The sequence below is a fragment of the Hoplias malabaricus genome, chromosome 7 (assembly GCF_029633855.1).
Source record: "Hoplias malabaricus isolate fHopMal1 chromosome 7, fHopMal1.hap1, whole genome shotgun sequence".
Taxonomy (NCBI): Eukaryota; Metazoa; Chordata; class Actinopteri; order Characiformes; family Erythrinidae; genus Hoplias; species Hoplias malabaricus.
In genome coordinates, this window is record NC_089806.1 from 23,465,834 (window position 1) to 23,479,526 (window position 13,693).

Consider the following 13,693-nt stretch of genomic DNA (forward strand, 5'->3'; position numbering starts at 1 on the left):
GGTATGAGGACACTTAATACTGCTAACTGCAATGTCCATATCTGTCCAAGCACAAGGCAGTATTACTTCTCACTGTGCTCTCACTCATGCCTAGCATCTCTGTACTCACCCTAATCCCTCTTGCTTTTGCTCTGATCCTCAAGCCCCTCTGTCAGTCTCCAGCACTCTCCTTCCCTGCGTGTCTCCCCATAGGACGGCTCTTGGGAAAGTCTGACGGCCAGATGTGGAAATCTCTGATACTGTTTAAAAGGCTGGGAAATACATTCACTATAAAAATAAATAAATCTCGTCCAAATCTCCTTCAGTCCTGGCCCAACTGCAATAACTCAGGTGTGTTTGTGATCACAGGCAGACAGGCTCGTGAGTCAGATTGCACGTGTGCGCGAGTGTAAAACTGGTGAAAAATAGGAGCTGGATTCGGGAGGAGAGGGTCAGGGAAGCATGGCCATCTTAAATAAAGACCAAACCTGCATTTATGTTAGCATCGCTATTTAGAGTCCCAGAATAAAACGCTAAAGAGAAGCTACAGACTGAAGTGTGACAGCAACTGGAGGCGTAGTCTTCAATATTTTAGATTTTTATACAGTTTAAATGATTCATTTTTAATTATTAAACTTTTACTACGACTTTCACTACTAGTCCCACAACACACCCCACAACACACCCCACAACACAACCAAAATTCTCTTCTGACATAAAGGGGCATTTGACTAGTGTTTTTGCAAAATATGCCTGGGCAGGTTACTGTCAAAATTGTGTGACAGCAAATATATACCACATAAAACAAAGTGGTAGTGGTAAGCTTGGCAATTTAAATAAGTTTGATAATGTAGATCATGCTTTTATAATAGTCACAATGTACAGGTGGCACTGTATAGCTAAGTGCACGCCAGGATTTGTTTAATTCCATCATTAGCAAATCTAACTTAGCTGAATTAAAGTAGGTACTTAATGGTGACTGTAAATAAAAGGGTGATTTGAACACAATAATATATTTAATGCATTCACACAAATAAATACAATGTATTTGCTTTATAATTATTACTCTCATATTAGTGTTTTCACACAAAATTACTTATCATTGGACTTGCATGTCATGGTCATGCATATCAGACTGCCTGTGTAATAAGATCTAGGTCAGAACGGGGGTGGGGTGGAGGTAGTGTTACAGATAATCCCAGAAGCTACATTACCTGACTTAGATCCCAGGTCGCACTTATGTTAGTCATCAATATGATTTAGAATTTTCTATTGCCATGTAAAACAAAACCAAACTCAGTCATACCTTGATGATCTTGGTTTCTACCTTTCTTTCTGTGGCCATAGGGACCTACTTTCAGATATTGTTTCCCACTGTCTCTTCTGCAGATGATGACCTTTAAACAAAGTGTATGGGCTTTTCTAGATACTGGGAGAGAAGACCTTAAAGCGTTTACAGGTTAATCAGTGTTAAAATGACCATCTTCCATTTTCATCTGAGCATAAATACTGGAGGAACATTGATATCTTCTAGATATGTGGCCAAGGCTTTAAGAACATTTCAGTTTTAACACATTTCTTTTTTTATTTATTATCATCAAGAAAAATGAATGTCCACCTAGATTTCAAATCCTGAGGCTGACATGGCCTATTTAAAAACTTTCCACTCTTTCTTGCAGAAGAACTTCTTTCTTTCTTGTGTGGTGTGTTTTGGACCGCTGTCTGGCAGCATTAGGAAATTCTGTCCAGTGGACATTGCTACCATCATCACTTACATAAATAAAGGCCGGCGAGTGAGTTCCAAGCCATGACACTGCTTCAGACCATTTGCAGTCTCTCTCTTTTTCCTCATTCCCTATTTATCAAGACCAGAGCTTATCGTCTCATCAGTCCATACCGCCTGCTTATTCCCCACAAATTGTTCAAGACGTCCTCTTCTTGGTGAGAGGTTTGTTTCTAGCAGTGTAGCTCCTGGATTTCCTTTGCTTTCTGTGAACGGTGAATCATAAACAGTTTCTTTTTTATTTTGGGGGGCTTCACAACTCTAATGACTTTTATCTCACAGGCTGTGGCGGTCTTCCTGAACAACACAGCCATCACAGACGGCGTACTCAAATAGCTTCTCTTTTTCAAGATTTTGCTCAGAGTTAATTTTTGGTAGACTTTGTAGCAGAGTGTAGTCTTTTATTGTGGTCTGGGCCTTTTACTTCAAATCCAGTATTTTAAAAAAGAAAAGGAAAAAACTACAATGGAAAAATCCAACTCAAAATCAATTGTGTGTGCAGTTTTAGAAGAACACTTCTACTGTCAACTGTCACTTTGCTCCTATATTTACTCCAAGCACAAAACAGAGCACTGAACACATAGTTAGACTAATTGAATTGAAAACCATCATTCAGAAATAAAGAGTAGTCATCTGTTTTTTAGTCTCAAACTTACACAGGACAGGATATACGTTTTCTTTTAAATATGCAATGCCAGAATATACAAAATGTATGAAAATTTCAACTTTTCTGCTTTCACTGAAATTTAAGACACACCATTTCCACTGTTTAAAAATGCACTATAAGAAAGATTTTTCTACTTTCACTATATGATGGTTACACGGCAATACATTCACTATTATAAGAAAGCAAACAGAGAATAATATAAGAATTATAAATAACCCGGACCTAAGAAGTTCTAAAACCAGCAGCATATAAAGTAGTCCAAAACAGTAAATGATCTAGAACAAATGCCTCCCAATTCTAACCTTTAATCCAGGATTTTACAATGGCCTGTACCACACTATACCTGGCCAGTCAGGTGCATTAGCCGTGTCATACCAGCCTGCAATTTTAAAATCCCAGCCTGGAAGCTGTATCCTGAGCACATGGGTTACCAATTATATTTACAAAGGCCTGCAGATTCAGGCAATCAGTATAACTTCACACAACTAACTCAATACTTAAAGAATGCGCAAGTACGTTTGTTTGACTAGAATGAACTAGAACTGCTGCAGCCACACTGTTTTTCCCTGTTCACATCTGCCATTAACGTGCGTCTTAGGAGATCTGATCACAGGGTACTACCAGAAAGCCTAGAAGTTTAAACCTGACATTTTGAATGCATCTTTATTGACTCCTCATGACAGCATTTCTACCTCATTTCCTCACATACTAAACTCTTCCGCTATTAATTAATTTCACACAGAAATGTCTGCCATTGTTTTTCTCTTTTATAAACTTTTCAAATGTGTGGTCCACAAGGCCAACTTATCTATATATCTATCACCTTGGCTGATATGTGCGGTACTGTGGAGGATTCATTTCAATTCTTAATATAGACCTGGTGTGGACTGATGCATCTCAAACTATTCTCCAGGTGGTCTGAGTAATTTGGACTACCGTGCATTGTACCTTGTTCAAACTTGTACATCGTGCTGGCCACTTATGATCTGGTCAGACAGGAAATGCTAGATGTGAACAGGGCCTCTGGGGTTTAAGGAGATGCTGGACCTAGAATTGTGCTCCAGCTCGATGACTGGTATTGATCCACATGAGGGGGGAATACAAACACAGCCATGTGTCAGATTCAATGTTATTTTACAAAAGCTTTTATTTATATATTTGGAGTTATTCAAAGTGAATCCCAAATCTCAAGGGTCTACCTTGTCAATCGCAGCTTAGTGTGAGGGTGTATGTGTCTTCTGGGAAGCTGTGAGCATCTCACTGTGTGCGTATGTCCGTCTATATGTTGTATGAAAATGAATAATGGACACTCACAAATAAAAGTATGTTTTAAAAAGAGAAAGGAAGAATTTCTAAAAATCAGACTAATCAGAACAAGTTCTCTTTTCACAGAGGTCCAAGTCAAATGGGGCTTCATTATAGAGAGGGCTGAGATTATTCTGAGGTTTCTATTATGAAACATATGGAGATCATGTGCATTCACACAGAAACGTGAAAAGACACGCCAAAACTGAGATAATGCCCTTAAACCCAAGAGGGTTAATAAATACATTTCTAGTCATAAAAAAATATTGAGAGGCATGTGTTATTGCTCATATTACAGTAGATCATCCCAGTGCCATACATACTACACTCCCTGGCTAAACGTTGAGAGATCACAAAAGATTACGATAACCGCTTATAAAGCCAAAACACGGGGAAAGGCTCTTAAACGTGTTCTGATTTAGTGCTTTGCTGAAAATCTCAGCTGGAGAAATGAAAAGAGATAGCAGGAGACTTTACAGATGTGACTGGTATCCAAGATGGATGATTATTAAAGGTATCTTCGCTGTACCTCACTGCGAAGGTGTACTAGGAAAGCCAGCACAAATCAAGAAATCAAGAAAAAGAAAACAGAATTAAAGGAATAGCCAGTAGTCTGTGAGGCATTTAGACACGTTATTATATGCACATTTCCAAACTGGACCACCAGGAAGAGGGATGTTAACACGTGTCCACACATTTAAGAACGCTGCAGAGCCTTGAGTCACTATTTGTATTGAGGTTTCCTCAATGATCCCATCATAAAGCCTTTAAACGTACTCCTTAAACCACATGGGAATAGGTCTTTGATAACTTCCTTAAGCACTGTTAATACAACAGGGTCCAACATAAACAATTCAAAGGACTTGGTTCAAAATTGACATCAGTGAGAAGGTTTTACTTCAGATTCTCGATGGATCCTGAGGGCTACGGAACATTCTAGAAGCTGCATGGCCTATGGATTACCAATAACACAATCACAGCCAACTGGCAAAGGCCTCAGATGGACACAGCTGTCACCACAGAAGATGAAAGCTGCTGAAGTTGGTGGACAGAAGGGAAGGGAACAAGGAGATGAGTGTACTCTGAACAGAGCAGTGCGTGACTCAGAAGGGTGGGGAAGGAGACTGCTGGGACGTACAGAGAGGAATCGGTGCATTGGTTCCAACAGTTTATAGCTTCTTTAAGAGGAGAACTGTAATTGCGTGACCTCACTCTGTGTGTGTGTGTGTGTGTATATATACATATGCACCAGGCCAAGGCTGAATGCATCACGCCATTATAAACCTTATTAAGTCAATCATTGTGCTAATTTACTAATTTACTGATTTTATAAATATACAGATCTGCGCTGAATTCACATTTGTTTAAATTTCTGCCAGGAAAACAGTCATTGAGGACAAATTACCCATGTTTCAATGACTGGAAAAAATCAAAAACCATATATTTTACATCACATCTGATCAGTTTTCATGGTGTCCAGTTTGGCATTTATTATACAATTTCTTGCTCAGCATAAAATGGCAGAACTCCCACAGATATTAGACAAAATCTGAACCTCTACGAAAGGCAAGAGACGTTGCCTGACATTCTGTCCTTTGGCCTCACACCCGACCAAGAACGCATGATTGAATGCATGATTTCCTCCATCAGCGCGAGATGAGAGAACGCGACGGAGAGAAAAATAAACCATGAACAGAAGTGAGCTTCCAGTTACGAAGCAGCAATCATTTTGCTTTGGCTTGGGCCGGCTGTCCAGACATCTGTTCTGGACACGTTAGCCGTCCGCTACTAAGGCCGCGCCAAAGTATTTCGCTCTTTTCTCCGGAGTGATTGCGAAAAACAGTGCACTGAGATCCAGTTGTCTCGGTTTCCATTGGACACGCTGTCAGTGCTAATCAGACAAAGCGATACAGCTCCCAGACAAAGCGAGCAAGAGAGAGAGCAGACAAATGAGAGAGAGAGAGAGAGAGAGAAAGAAGAAAGAAAAAGAGAGAAAACAGTCAGGGGCTGGCTGTGATGCTTGAGCTCTTATTGCTCTTCAGAAGCTGTGCCTGGTCCAGGCGACCTGTTTAACACAGGGCCAATTGCAGCATTATGTATCTGCCCCACTTTCCAACTTCTCCACCCATCACTTTGTCTTTTCTTGCTCACCTACTTTCCTTTATATATTGCTCAACATCCTTGATCCTTTCTGCCCTCCTTTTATTTCCCCATGTAACCTGTGTCTTTTACTCCTTATTCTTCCTGTTGTCCTCATTGCCTTCTTCAATTCTTGATTCTCTGTGCGCTAGTATCAGGAAGTACTGAGAGTAATGGATTGTATGTATTCTACCCTCAGACGAAAGGTCAAGTTTTCATTTTTTGTTATGTTCATTGTTTAATATTCTGCTTCATCGGTTTAACCTGTTTTGCTAGAGTAGTTCAGTATATTTCTGGATGATTGACAGTTTAGCTGTGCTTGCCATAGTGATGAGTATACTATAATAATAAAAATAAATCTTAAAAAGAACACCCAACACTTTCTGACTGAGTTCTGTTTAGCGTTTTTATTTATTTATTCATTAACTCCCCTTCAAAGCTGATATCCAAGATAAACTTTACATTACACTTTACGATAAACCTTACATTCCTACCTTGCCTTGTCCAACCTATAATACTATTTCTGAATTCAATAAACGTTATAAAAAATTTAAATATCTCCCTTCCTCCTGGAAATTGAGTGTAGTGTAGATTTAAAACTATACATTTGTACCTCGGGGATCTAAGAAGGATATAACCACAGTTAATAACTAAATTAAATTAAAATGTATTTTATACAGTGTGTATAGTCTATCATATATATATATATAAGAAAAGCTATGATAGCCTGTACATCCTGTATTCTAAGCAGCTGCTTACTGTCAGCTACATAAAGCTGCCATCTGTAAATTAGCTGTTGTTGCTCTTGCCAAAGCTTTTAAACGACAGACATTTTACTCCACCATGTCTGGAGGTAGTGCATCACCCCTGAGCAAAAGCCATTCCTTTAAGTGTTTTCTATAACATGAGAAGTGTCTGCAATTTGCATCTTCTGCAAAATGGCAACAAAAAGTGTTTTCTTTTACAGTACGGATAAACCACGGAATCTTTAGATCAGCTGATATAATCGATGAACTAATATATGGACTGGAAGAGTCCAAATATGTCTGTGTCATTGCAGGTCACTGGCCATCAGACTGAAACTTTACACTTTGTTCTGTACCTTATGGATGAGGCAGAAGCAACTCTTATGCACGAACACACAGCACCTCTCGGTCCACTATTTTCTAGGAGCCAGAGGGAGAGAGACAGAGATAAGAAATAAGAAAATAGAGATGGGTAGAAAGGTAGAAACAGCAAAACCCATAAAGACCAACCATGCGTGCACAGGGATTTGACCACTGACTGAAACTGGAATGTATTTTATCTGAAACACTACAGATATGTCTGCATTTTCAATTCAACAACTTGCTACAGAGCAATCTGTAACAATCAGACTGATGGTTTCAAATGTTCAGAAACATCACCACCTGCTTTATAAGATAGGATCATAAGATAACAGTAACAGCAAGAGAGAGGATGGGAAAGAGATGAGATTTTGAAGATATATCATGCATTTTGTTTAACAGAAAACTGCAAATAACACTAAACCACTGAGTCACCAGTTTCTGCATTGAACCCTCAAAACACAAATGACTCAAAACAGAAGTGCTCAAGGTAGGGGAAAAAAAAAAGTCTAAAACACTTTTTCACTTCCTGTGGAGTATAATGATCGTTGTCCATATCTCTGAAAAGCCTATTGAGTTAAGGGTTCGAAACTTCAACCGAATGATTCTGAATTATCTGTGGGCTTCCCTTATATTTAAACATTTTTTTACTGACATTCACTGGTGAATTCAGTAATTAAATTCAAGTGTTTCCTTTATAAAACTTCTAAACAACCATTAAGATATTAAGATTAAACACTAGCTGGTCATAGTATGGCAAGTATAAGTAGAGAAAATGCAGGCTACGGTGAAAAGGCTCTGTACTGTACCTTATGTACACTACACTTTATTAACACAGCTCACGCACACCACACATCAGCTATTAGCTAAAGAGGAGACGAAGGGGACATTTTTTTTTCTTCATTCTGAGGGAGTTTTCCCTGTCACTGTTGACCCTGCTGTGTTCACTTAGGTCTAGGACCAGGAATTCTGTCAAGCTGCTCTGTGAAACTACCAGCTATAAAAAGTGTTCTATAAATTAAACTAAGTCCTTTGTGACAGAATTTGGACTGTGATCAAATCATTTATTGTAAAATTCAGCATACAATAATAATTAATCTAAATTGACTTAACCATTCAATGTCTGTTTCTGCACAGCTCAGTGACTCCATAGAGGTCCATTCTAAACATTCAGTCCTGAGCGGCAGTGTCTGTGAAAACTGTGCAACCAGGTATGCAGACGTGGCCTTGGCTTGGCAATGAGAAGGCAAAAAACAGTGTGTTTTTGAATGAGGTGTGTGTGTGTGTGTGTGTGTGTGCGTGTGTATTTTGAGTGGAGAAATTGTATGTCTGGCAGTGACGAATAGCAGAGCTCAGTGGGAAGCAAAAGGTGATCCTGGTGTTAGAGGTTTCTAACGTAGCCTCTGCTCACAGAGAAGTGACAAATACTGACACCATACAGAGAGAGGCGCAGCAAGGATGTGCCAGATACTGACCCCCTGCTGCAAGACATCAGCTTGCTTCAGGGGAACAGCCAAAAGGACCCACCGGTGGAGAAAGACTAAACACCAGTGCTAAATATATCCCCAGAGCAGGAAAAAGCCAGGGCACGTGGGCCGTATTTACCTCTCACAGTCTGAGTCAGAGTACGGAGCCAGGAGGAGGTGTTTATTTTGACACCAGCCGAGTGACGGCTATGACTTTACTGCCTAAGTAGCTGAGAGAGATGACAGGGGAAAAGCAGAGAAGGGAGGTAAAACTCAGGATGAAGGTCGTATGCACACAGTTTGCCAAAGGTTTGGAGACCTGGCTTTTCAGAATATTCTGAATCCATATGAGGATGCGTCTGCAATGACTTTGCAACAACTTTAGTGTTGTTTATCACTGTTCAGAGTTGTGAATGCAAAGGCAACGGTAATGTTAAGCGTTGTTTTTGACTGAACACGGCTCCTTGTTGTTCCGTCCGGCTCTCGTCAGACTCTTTTGTTGGCCACAACTCCACGGAGCGTTTGAACCTCTCCCAAAAGGCATAATTTTATGAGATGCCTTTGTGAGCCGGATAAAAACAAACACTACTACTATAGCCTTGAGATTTTATAAGTGACTAGTTTGTGCTGGAGGTCTGCGTTCTGCTGTGTAAACAAGCTTCTCTGGTCAATCAGCGCTCTTCAAGGTTTAAACCCACCTCTAGGGACCAGGTACCAGATTTGCCCACTGGAAAAGCAATAGAGCAGAATAGAGTACAGCCGAATCCGATACCCAATTATGTGGAGACTGACTACAATTGGCCGCTGGGCCAATGTTAGCTAACCTTGGTGTCTGTTATATAAAAGAACTGAGCAGGTGGTGGTCTGCTCCAAGTAAGTTACCCTGTCCAATAGCTTTGGAAATTTTGTGGAGATTAGATTCTTCACCCTCCCAAATTGATGACATGGTGTGATTAGGTGACCTAGCCATCAGCTGTATATTGCACTGAATAAATTTGGTAAGTAAACTAATTTAAAAAAGTCACCAAGTCACCAGTTTACATGCATTTAACAATAGCCTCAAAATAAACAATAAAACAATAGAATATAATTATTATTTTGGCCAAACCTATTGTTTTTTCAGGCTAAGTAAGTTTCGAAATAAATGTGTTATTGTTACAAGACCTGTTTGGTATAATTTTTCTTTCCTTGTTAAATCTCAATCATTATTTAGAAACTGTCAAAAGAAGGAATTTTGACCCTCGGTGCATGCTGTAGGGGAATGCAAAACATTAGTTTTAGTTTAGAAAAGAGCTCAAGACGCACGCAAATGTAATAGAACATGCAGCCAACCTCCCATTTACTAAAAACACACTGATGAATATTGCTGCTCGACTAATTATGTTTCTTCCAACATGGCTAAAAGAGCACAAGAGACCTACCTAAAGCACATCATTTATCAGAAGCAGCACTCCTGCACTCCATCAATCAGAGCTTAGTGTGACCAAATACTCTCTCTCTCTCACTCTCTCTCTCTCTCTCTCTCTTCATTAACTCTGCTTACATCTCAGCACTCAGCAATCTCACACACTTTACCTGCCATTACAAATAACTCACTATGTACAGACGTAGCACATCAAAGATACTCATTAAGTCTTCCTGTCCCTCAATTCTCTTCATTTGTTCTTCCAACTCTATCGTCTTTCTTGATCCAGCCACAAGCACAGCGCTCACTCTGTCAGGGGAGAAAGTTCTGTATAAAGTAGAATTTCCTGGTTAATTTATATTCATGTCAGATGGCTTAAAGGAATCATTTGGCAAAATCAAGTTTAACTGAGATGCTCTCAATCAGCCAAGACATGTTTTGATGTTCACAGTTTGCTTCTTTAGTTTAGAACTGGAGCTACAAGGTTAATGTTGCTAGTGTTCAGGCCAAAATACATTATGCAAACTTTTCTGAACCTACTCACACCACAACCAGGTCTCAATTAGTTCCACACTCATTTGTTGGCATGGTTTTTGGTTAACAGTGAACTATAGGGAGGCAGCTGTGGCCTAATGTTTAGAGGACCGGGGTTGGTTCAGAAAGTTTGCTGATTAAATCCACAGGACCTGCAGGAACATCGATGGCTGAAGTGCCCATGAGCAAGGCACCTAAATTCCAAAAGCACTATTGATGGCTGCCTGCTGCTCCTGGTGTGTGTTCACTGCTACTAATCAACAGTGTGAATGTGTGTTCACTGCCCCTTATGGGTTAAATACAAAGGTCAAATTTCTTTATACGCTTGTACAATGATCATAAAATATGTCTCTATTTCACTAATTAATAGCATGAACAGAGCATGCAGAGCAACAGAGCCATGTTAGCCTTGCATCTCCTGTTCTCTTTTTTTTTTTCTTTTTTTTTTTTTCACGTCATGTCTGAAAGTGTACAACATAAGATTTTTAGTTTGTTTCTTTAGTGTAGCACTAGAGCCTTGAGGCTAATGTTGAAAATGAAAACCTGCTCCCCACCATGCACACTGCATGCCTAAATCACCACACACTCGCCTCAAACAGCGTAAAGTTATTAAACTTGTTTATGCAGTTTCTGGCACTGTATGACATTGTTATCTCAAAGAATGAAGGAAAGTAAAGACAAATGTCTTTATTCACTAATAATGTGTCATACTGTGTCAGAACAGTGTTACTTGAGACTTGGTTTAAGACAAGTGTGTGATGACAGACAGGCAGTTTTGATATGACCAAAGTGGTGACTCTAACCTATTATTACTTGTTCTAGCCCAAAGTTTAAGGTTTGTAGCAAAACTGTGGCTTTAAATGAAAGGAACACTCGCTAAGATTTGTGTTTTCCTCCTGGGGCACCATAGTTCATTTTTACAGCACTGAAATTAATTGTGGGGTGGGATGATTTCCTACCCTCATTATGTACCCCAAAAGGTACATAATTCAGAGTCCAGAGTAGCAATGACAGAGGCTCTATTCTCTCTATCATAGGTCAGAAAAAACATCACAGTGATGTTAAAGCTGTAATTGTAAGGTAAAAAATGACAGTGTTCCATTACCTTTAGCCAGATGAATCTGACTAAAAAGTTCTGTTGCTTGTTTCAGGTGAACAGACTTACTTCAGACTTACCTGACTCCATTGATTCTCCAACTGAGAGTGACAGACTAATCAAGACAAATATCATCCAGAAGAACGTGAGGGAGGTAGGAGGAGGTGAAGGAGAAGAAAAGCACAGAAACCATGAGAGCAGAAGCATGGACCCTGAGCGTCCTGCTCTGCCTGTCCTTTGCTGCCCTCTGTAACAGTCGTTCGGGCAACGAGCCACGGTTCTCATCACGTCGGCGCAGGGCAGCCCCAGATGATGCCAAGAGGTGCTCTTACACTTTCCTAGTTCCAGAGCAGAAGATCACAGGCCCCATCTGTGCGTCGGCCACGGGCCCAGAGCCGGACAAGGACAGGGTGACCCGCCTGGACATCTCAGACCTGAAGGAGGTGCTGTCCAAGCAGAGGAGAGAGATCGAGATGCTGCAGCTGGTGGCTGACGTGGATGGCAACCTAGTGAACGAGATGAAGCTGCTGCGCAAAGAATCGCGCAACATGAACTCTCGCGTCACACAGCTCTACATGCAGCTGCTGCACGAGATCATCCGCAAGCGGGACAACTCTCTGGAGCTGGTGCAGCTGGAGAACCGAGTGCTCAATGTTACCTCTGAGATGCTGAGGTTGGCGTCTCGCTACAAAGAGTTGGAGATGCGATTTGCCAACATGGCTTCCACCGTCAACAACCAGTCTGTGCTAATCGCAGCACTGGAGGAGCGTTGCATGCGTGGCTTCAGTCGCCATGACCTGCCTGTTGTGCCACCACTTGTGCAGGTCGTGCCCGAGACCATCCCGGCCACCAGCAGCCGCTTCACCAATGAAATCCAGAGGGACCATAGTAACAGGGCATTCCCGAGGGGCAGCCCACGGATGGACACTCCACCCACTGCTGACCCTCTGGGTGTTCCACTGCCGCCGCAGGGCACACTGACCTCAGATGGTAAGTAACTATAACAATTCCCATGCTGTCTTCAGATTCAGTTTTATATTAACTCAAGTCTTGACTTTCAGTCAGCTTTGAAACTGGAGTGTTTTAAACCGAGTCTCAAATGTTCAAATTCAGACAGAGTTTTCTGATGGTGCTTTTCCATGGCAGGGTACTTACTTCAATCCACTTAGCTCTACTATGCTTTTGTTGCTTTTTCTTGCAAACCTAGGACAGGGTACTTTTTAGTACCTGTTTGCGTGTGGTTTCAAGAGAGCCGAATAAAGACTAAATGTGACATTTAAACCTTGAAGAGTGCTGCTGGGCCAGAGAGACTTGTCACCAAGTTGGCGTTTGTAATTTGTTTTTATCTGACTCACAACACCAGCGTGCAAGACTTCCCCTTGGTTCCATTGGGGAGGTTCAAACTAATCCGCGGATTAGTGTCCGATGGAATCACCCACCAAGAGCCAAACAGTTTAACTAGGAATGAAAACACATACGCTGTTCTCTGTTACACAGTAACAAAAAGACTACAGTCTGTAATTATAAAACTACAAAGTGCTTCTGTAGTATATAGTCCTACAGTCAGTGGAACTCAGAGAATAAACAAGGAGGTGGTCATCATGTTATGGCTGATTTGGTTGCACTGGGTAAATGATGGCTCACTAGCTGGCTGAGGCTTTCAGGGTGCAGATGGGGGTCACAGGAGTGGGTGGAGAGAGGTACAGACTAAATGCGTTCTTAGACCCCCATGTAATTAAGGTTTAGAGTTATATCCCAGACTAATCTAAGGCATTAGGCATATTTAGGGGTTTAACCAATGACCCGTAGGGGATTATCCAGTCATCCCTCCAGTCAACTCTCAGTACTGTTTTTGTGGTGGAATTGTATTGGGTTGAGTGAACTTGGTAGGCAACAGCATTCACCCCTCCTTTGAGCAATGACTATACCTATCTTGCTACTGCTGCTACTGTCACTGCTGCAGAAATGCTTCAAAATTCTGTTGAGATTAAAACTGGATTTTTACATTTATTAAAATTTGTGACCTTTCCACCAGCGTGAAAAATATTTGTCATCACTTATGGTTTCAGTCTGAGCACGTTCACCCACACCCACCACAGAAACTCTTGAGCTATTCTGAATGCAGCATTAGGATATGACAGTGAGAGAGAGAGAGAGAGAGAGAGAGAGAGAGAGAGAGAGAGAGAGAAAATGAGAGCCATGTTGTCATGGGA

At 40.9% G+C, this 13,693-nt stretch overlaps 2 protein-coding genes across 5 annotated transcripts in view; one reads left to right on the forward strand and one right to left on the reverse strand.

Annotated features, from left to right (window-relative positions):
* Positions 1-13,693, reverse strand: part of ralgps2 (Ral GEF with PH domain and SH3 binding motif 2) — a 150,735-nt gene that overhangs the window by 32,940 nt on the left and 104,102 nt on the right. The window lies entirely within an intron of this gene.
* angptl1a (angiopoietin-like 1a) overlaps positions 1-13,693 on the forward strand; it is a 43,350-nt gene that overhangs the window by 15,730 nt on the left and 13,927 nt on the right. For both annotated transcript variants that reach the window (XM_066676138.1, XM_066676137.1), the window contains exon 2: positions 11,536-12,470. In XM_066676138.1, the coding sequence (XP_066532235.1) occupies positions 11,672-12,470 (799 nt within the window). In that variant the 5' untranslated portion in view covers positions 11,536-11,671. The remainder of the gene's footprint in view (positions 1-11,535; positions 12,471-13,693) is intronic.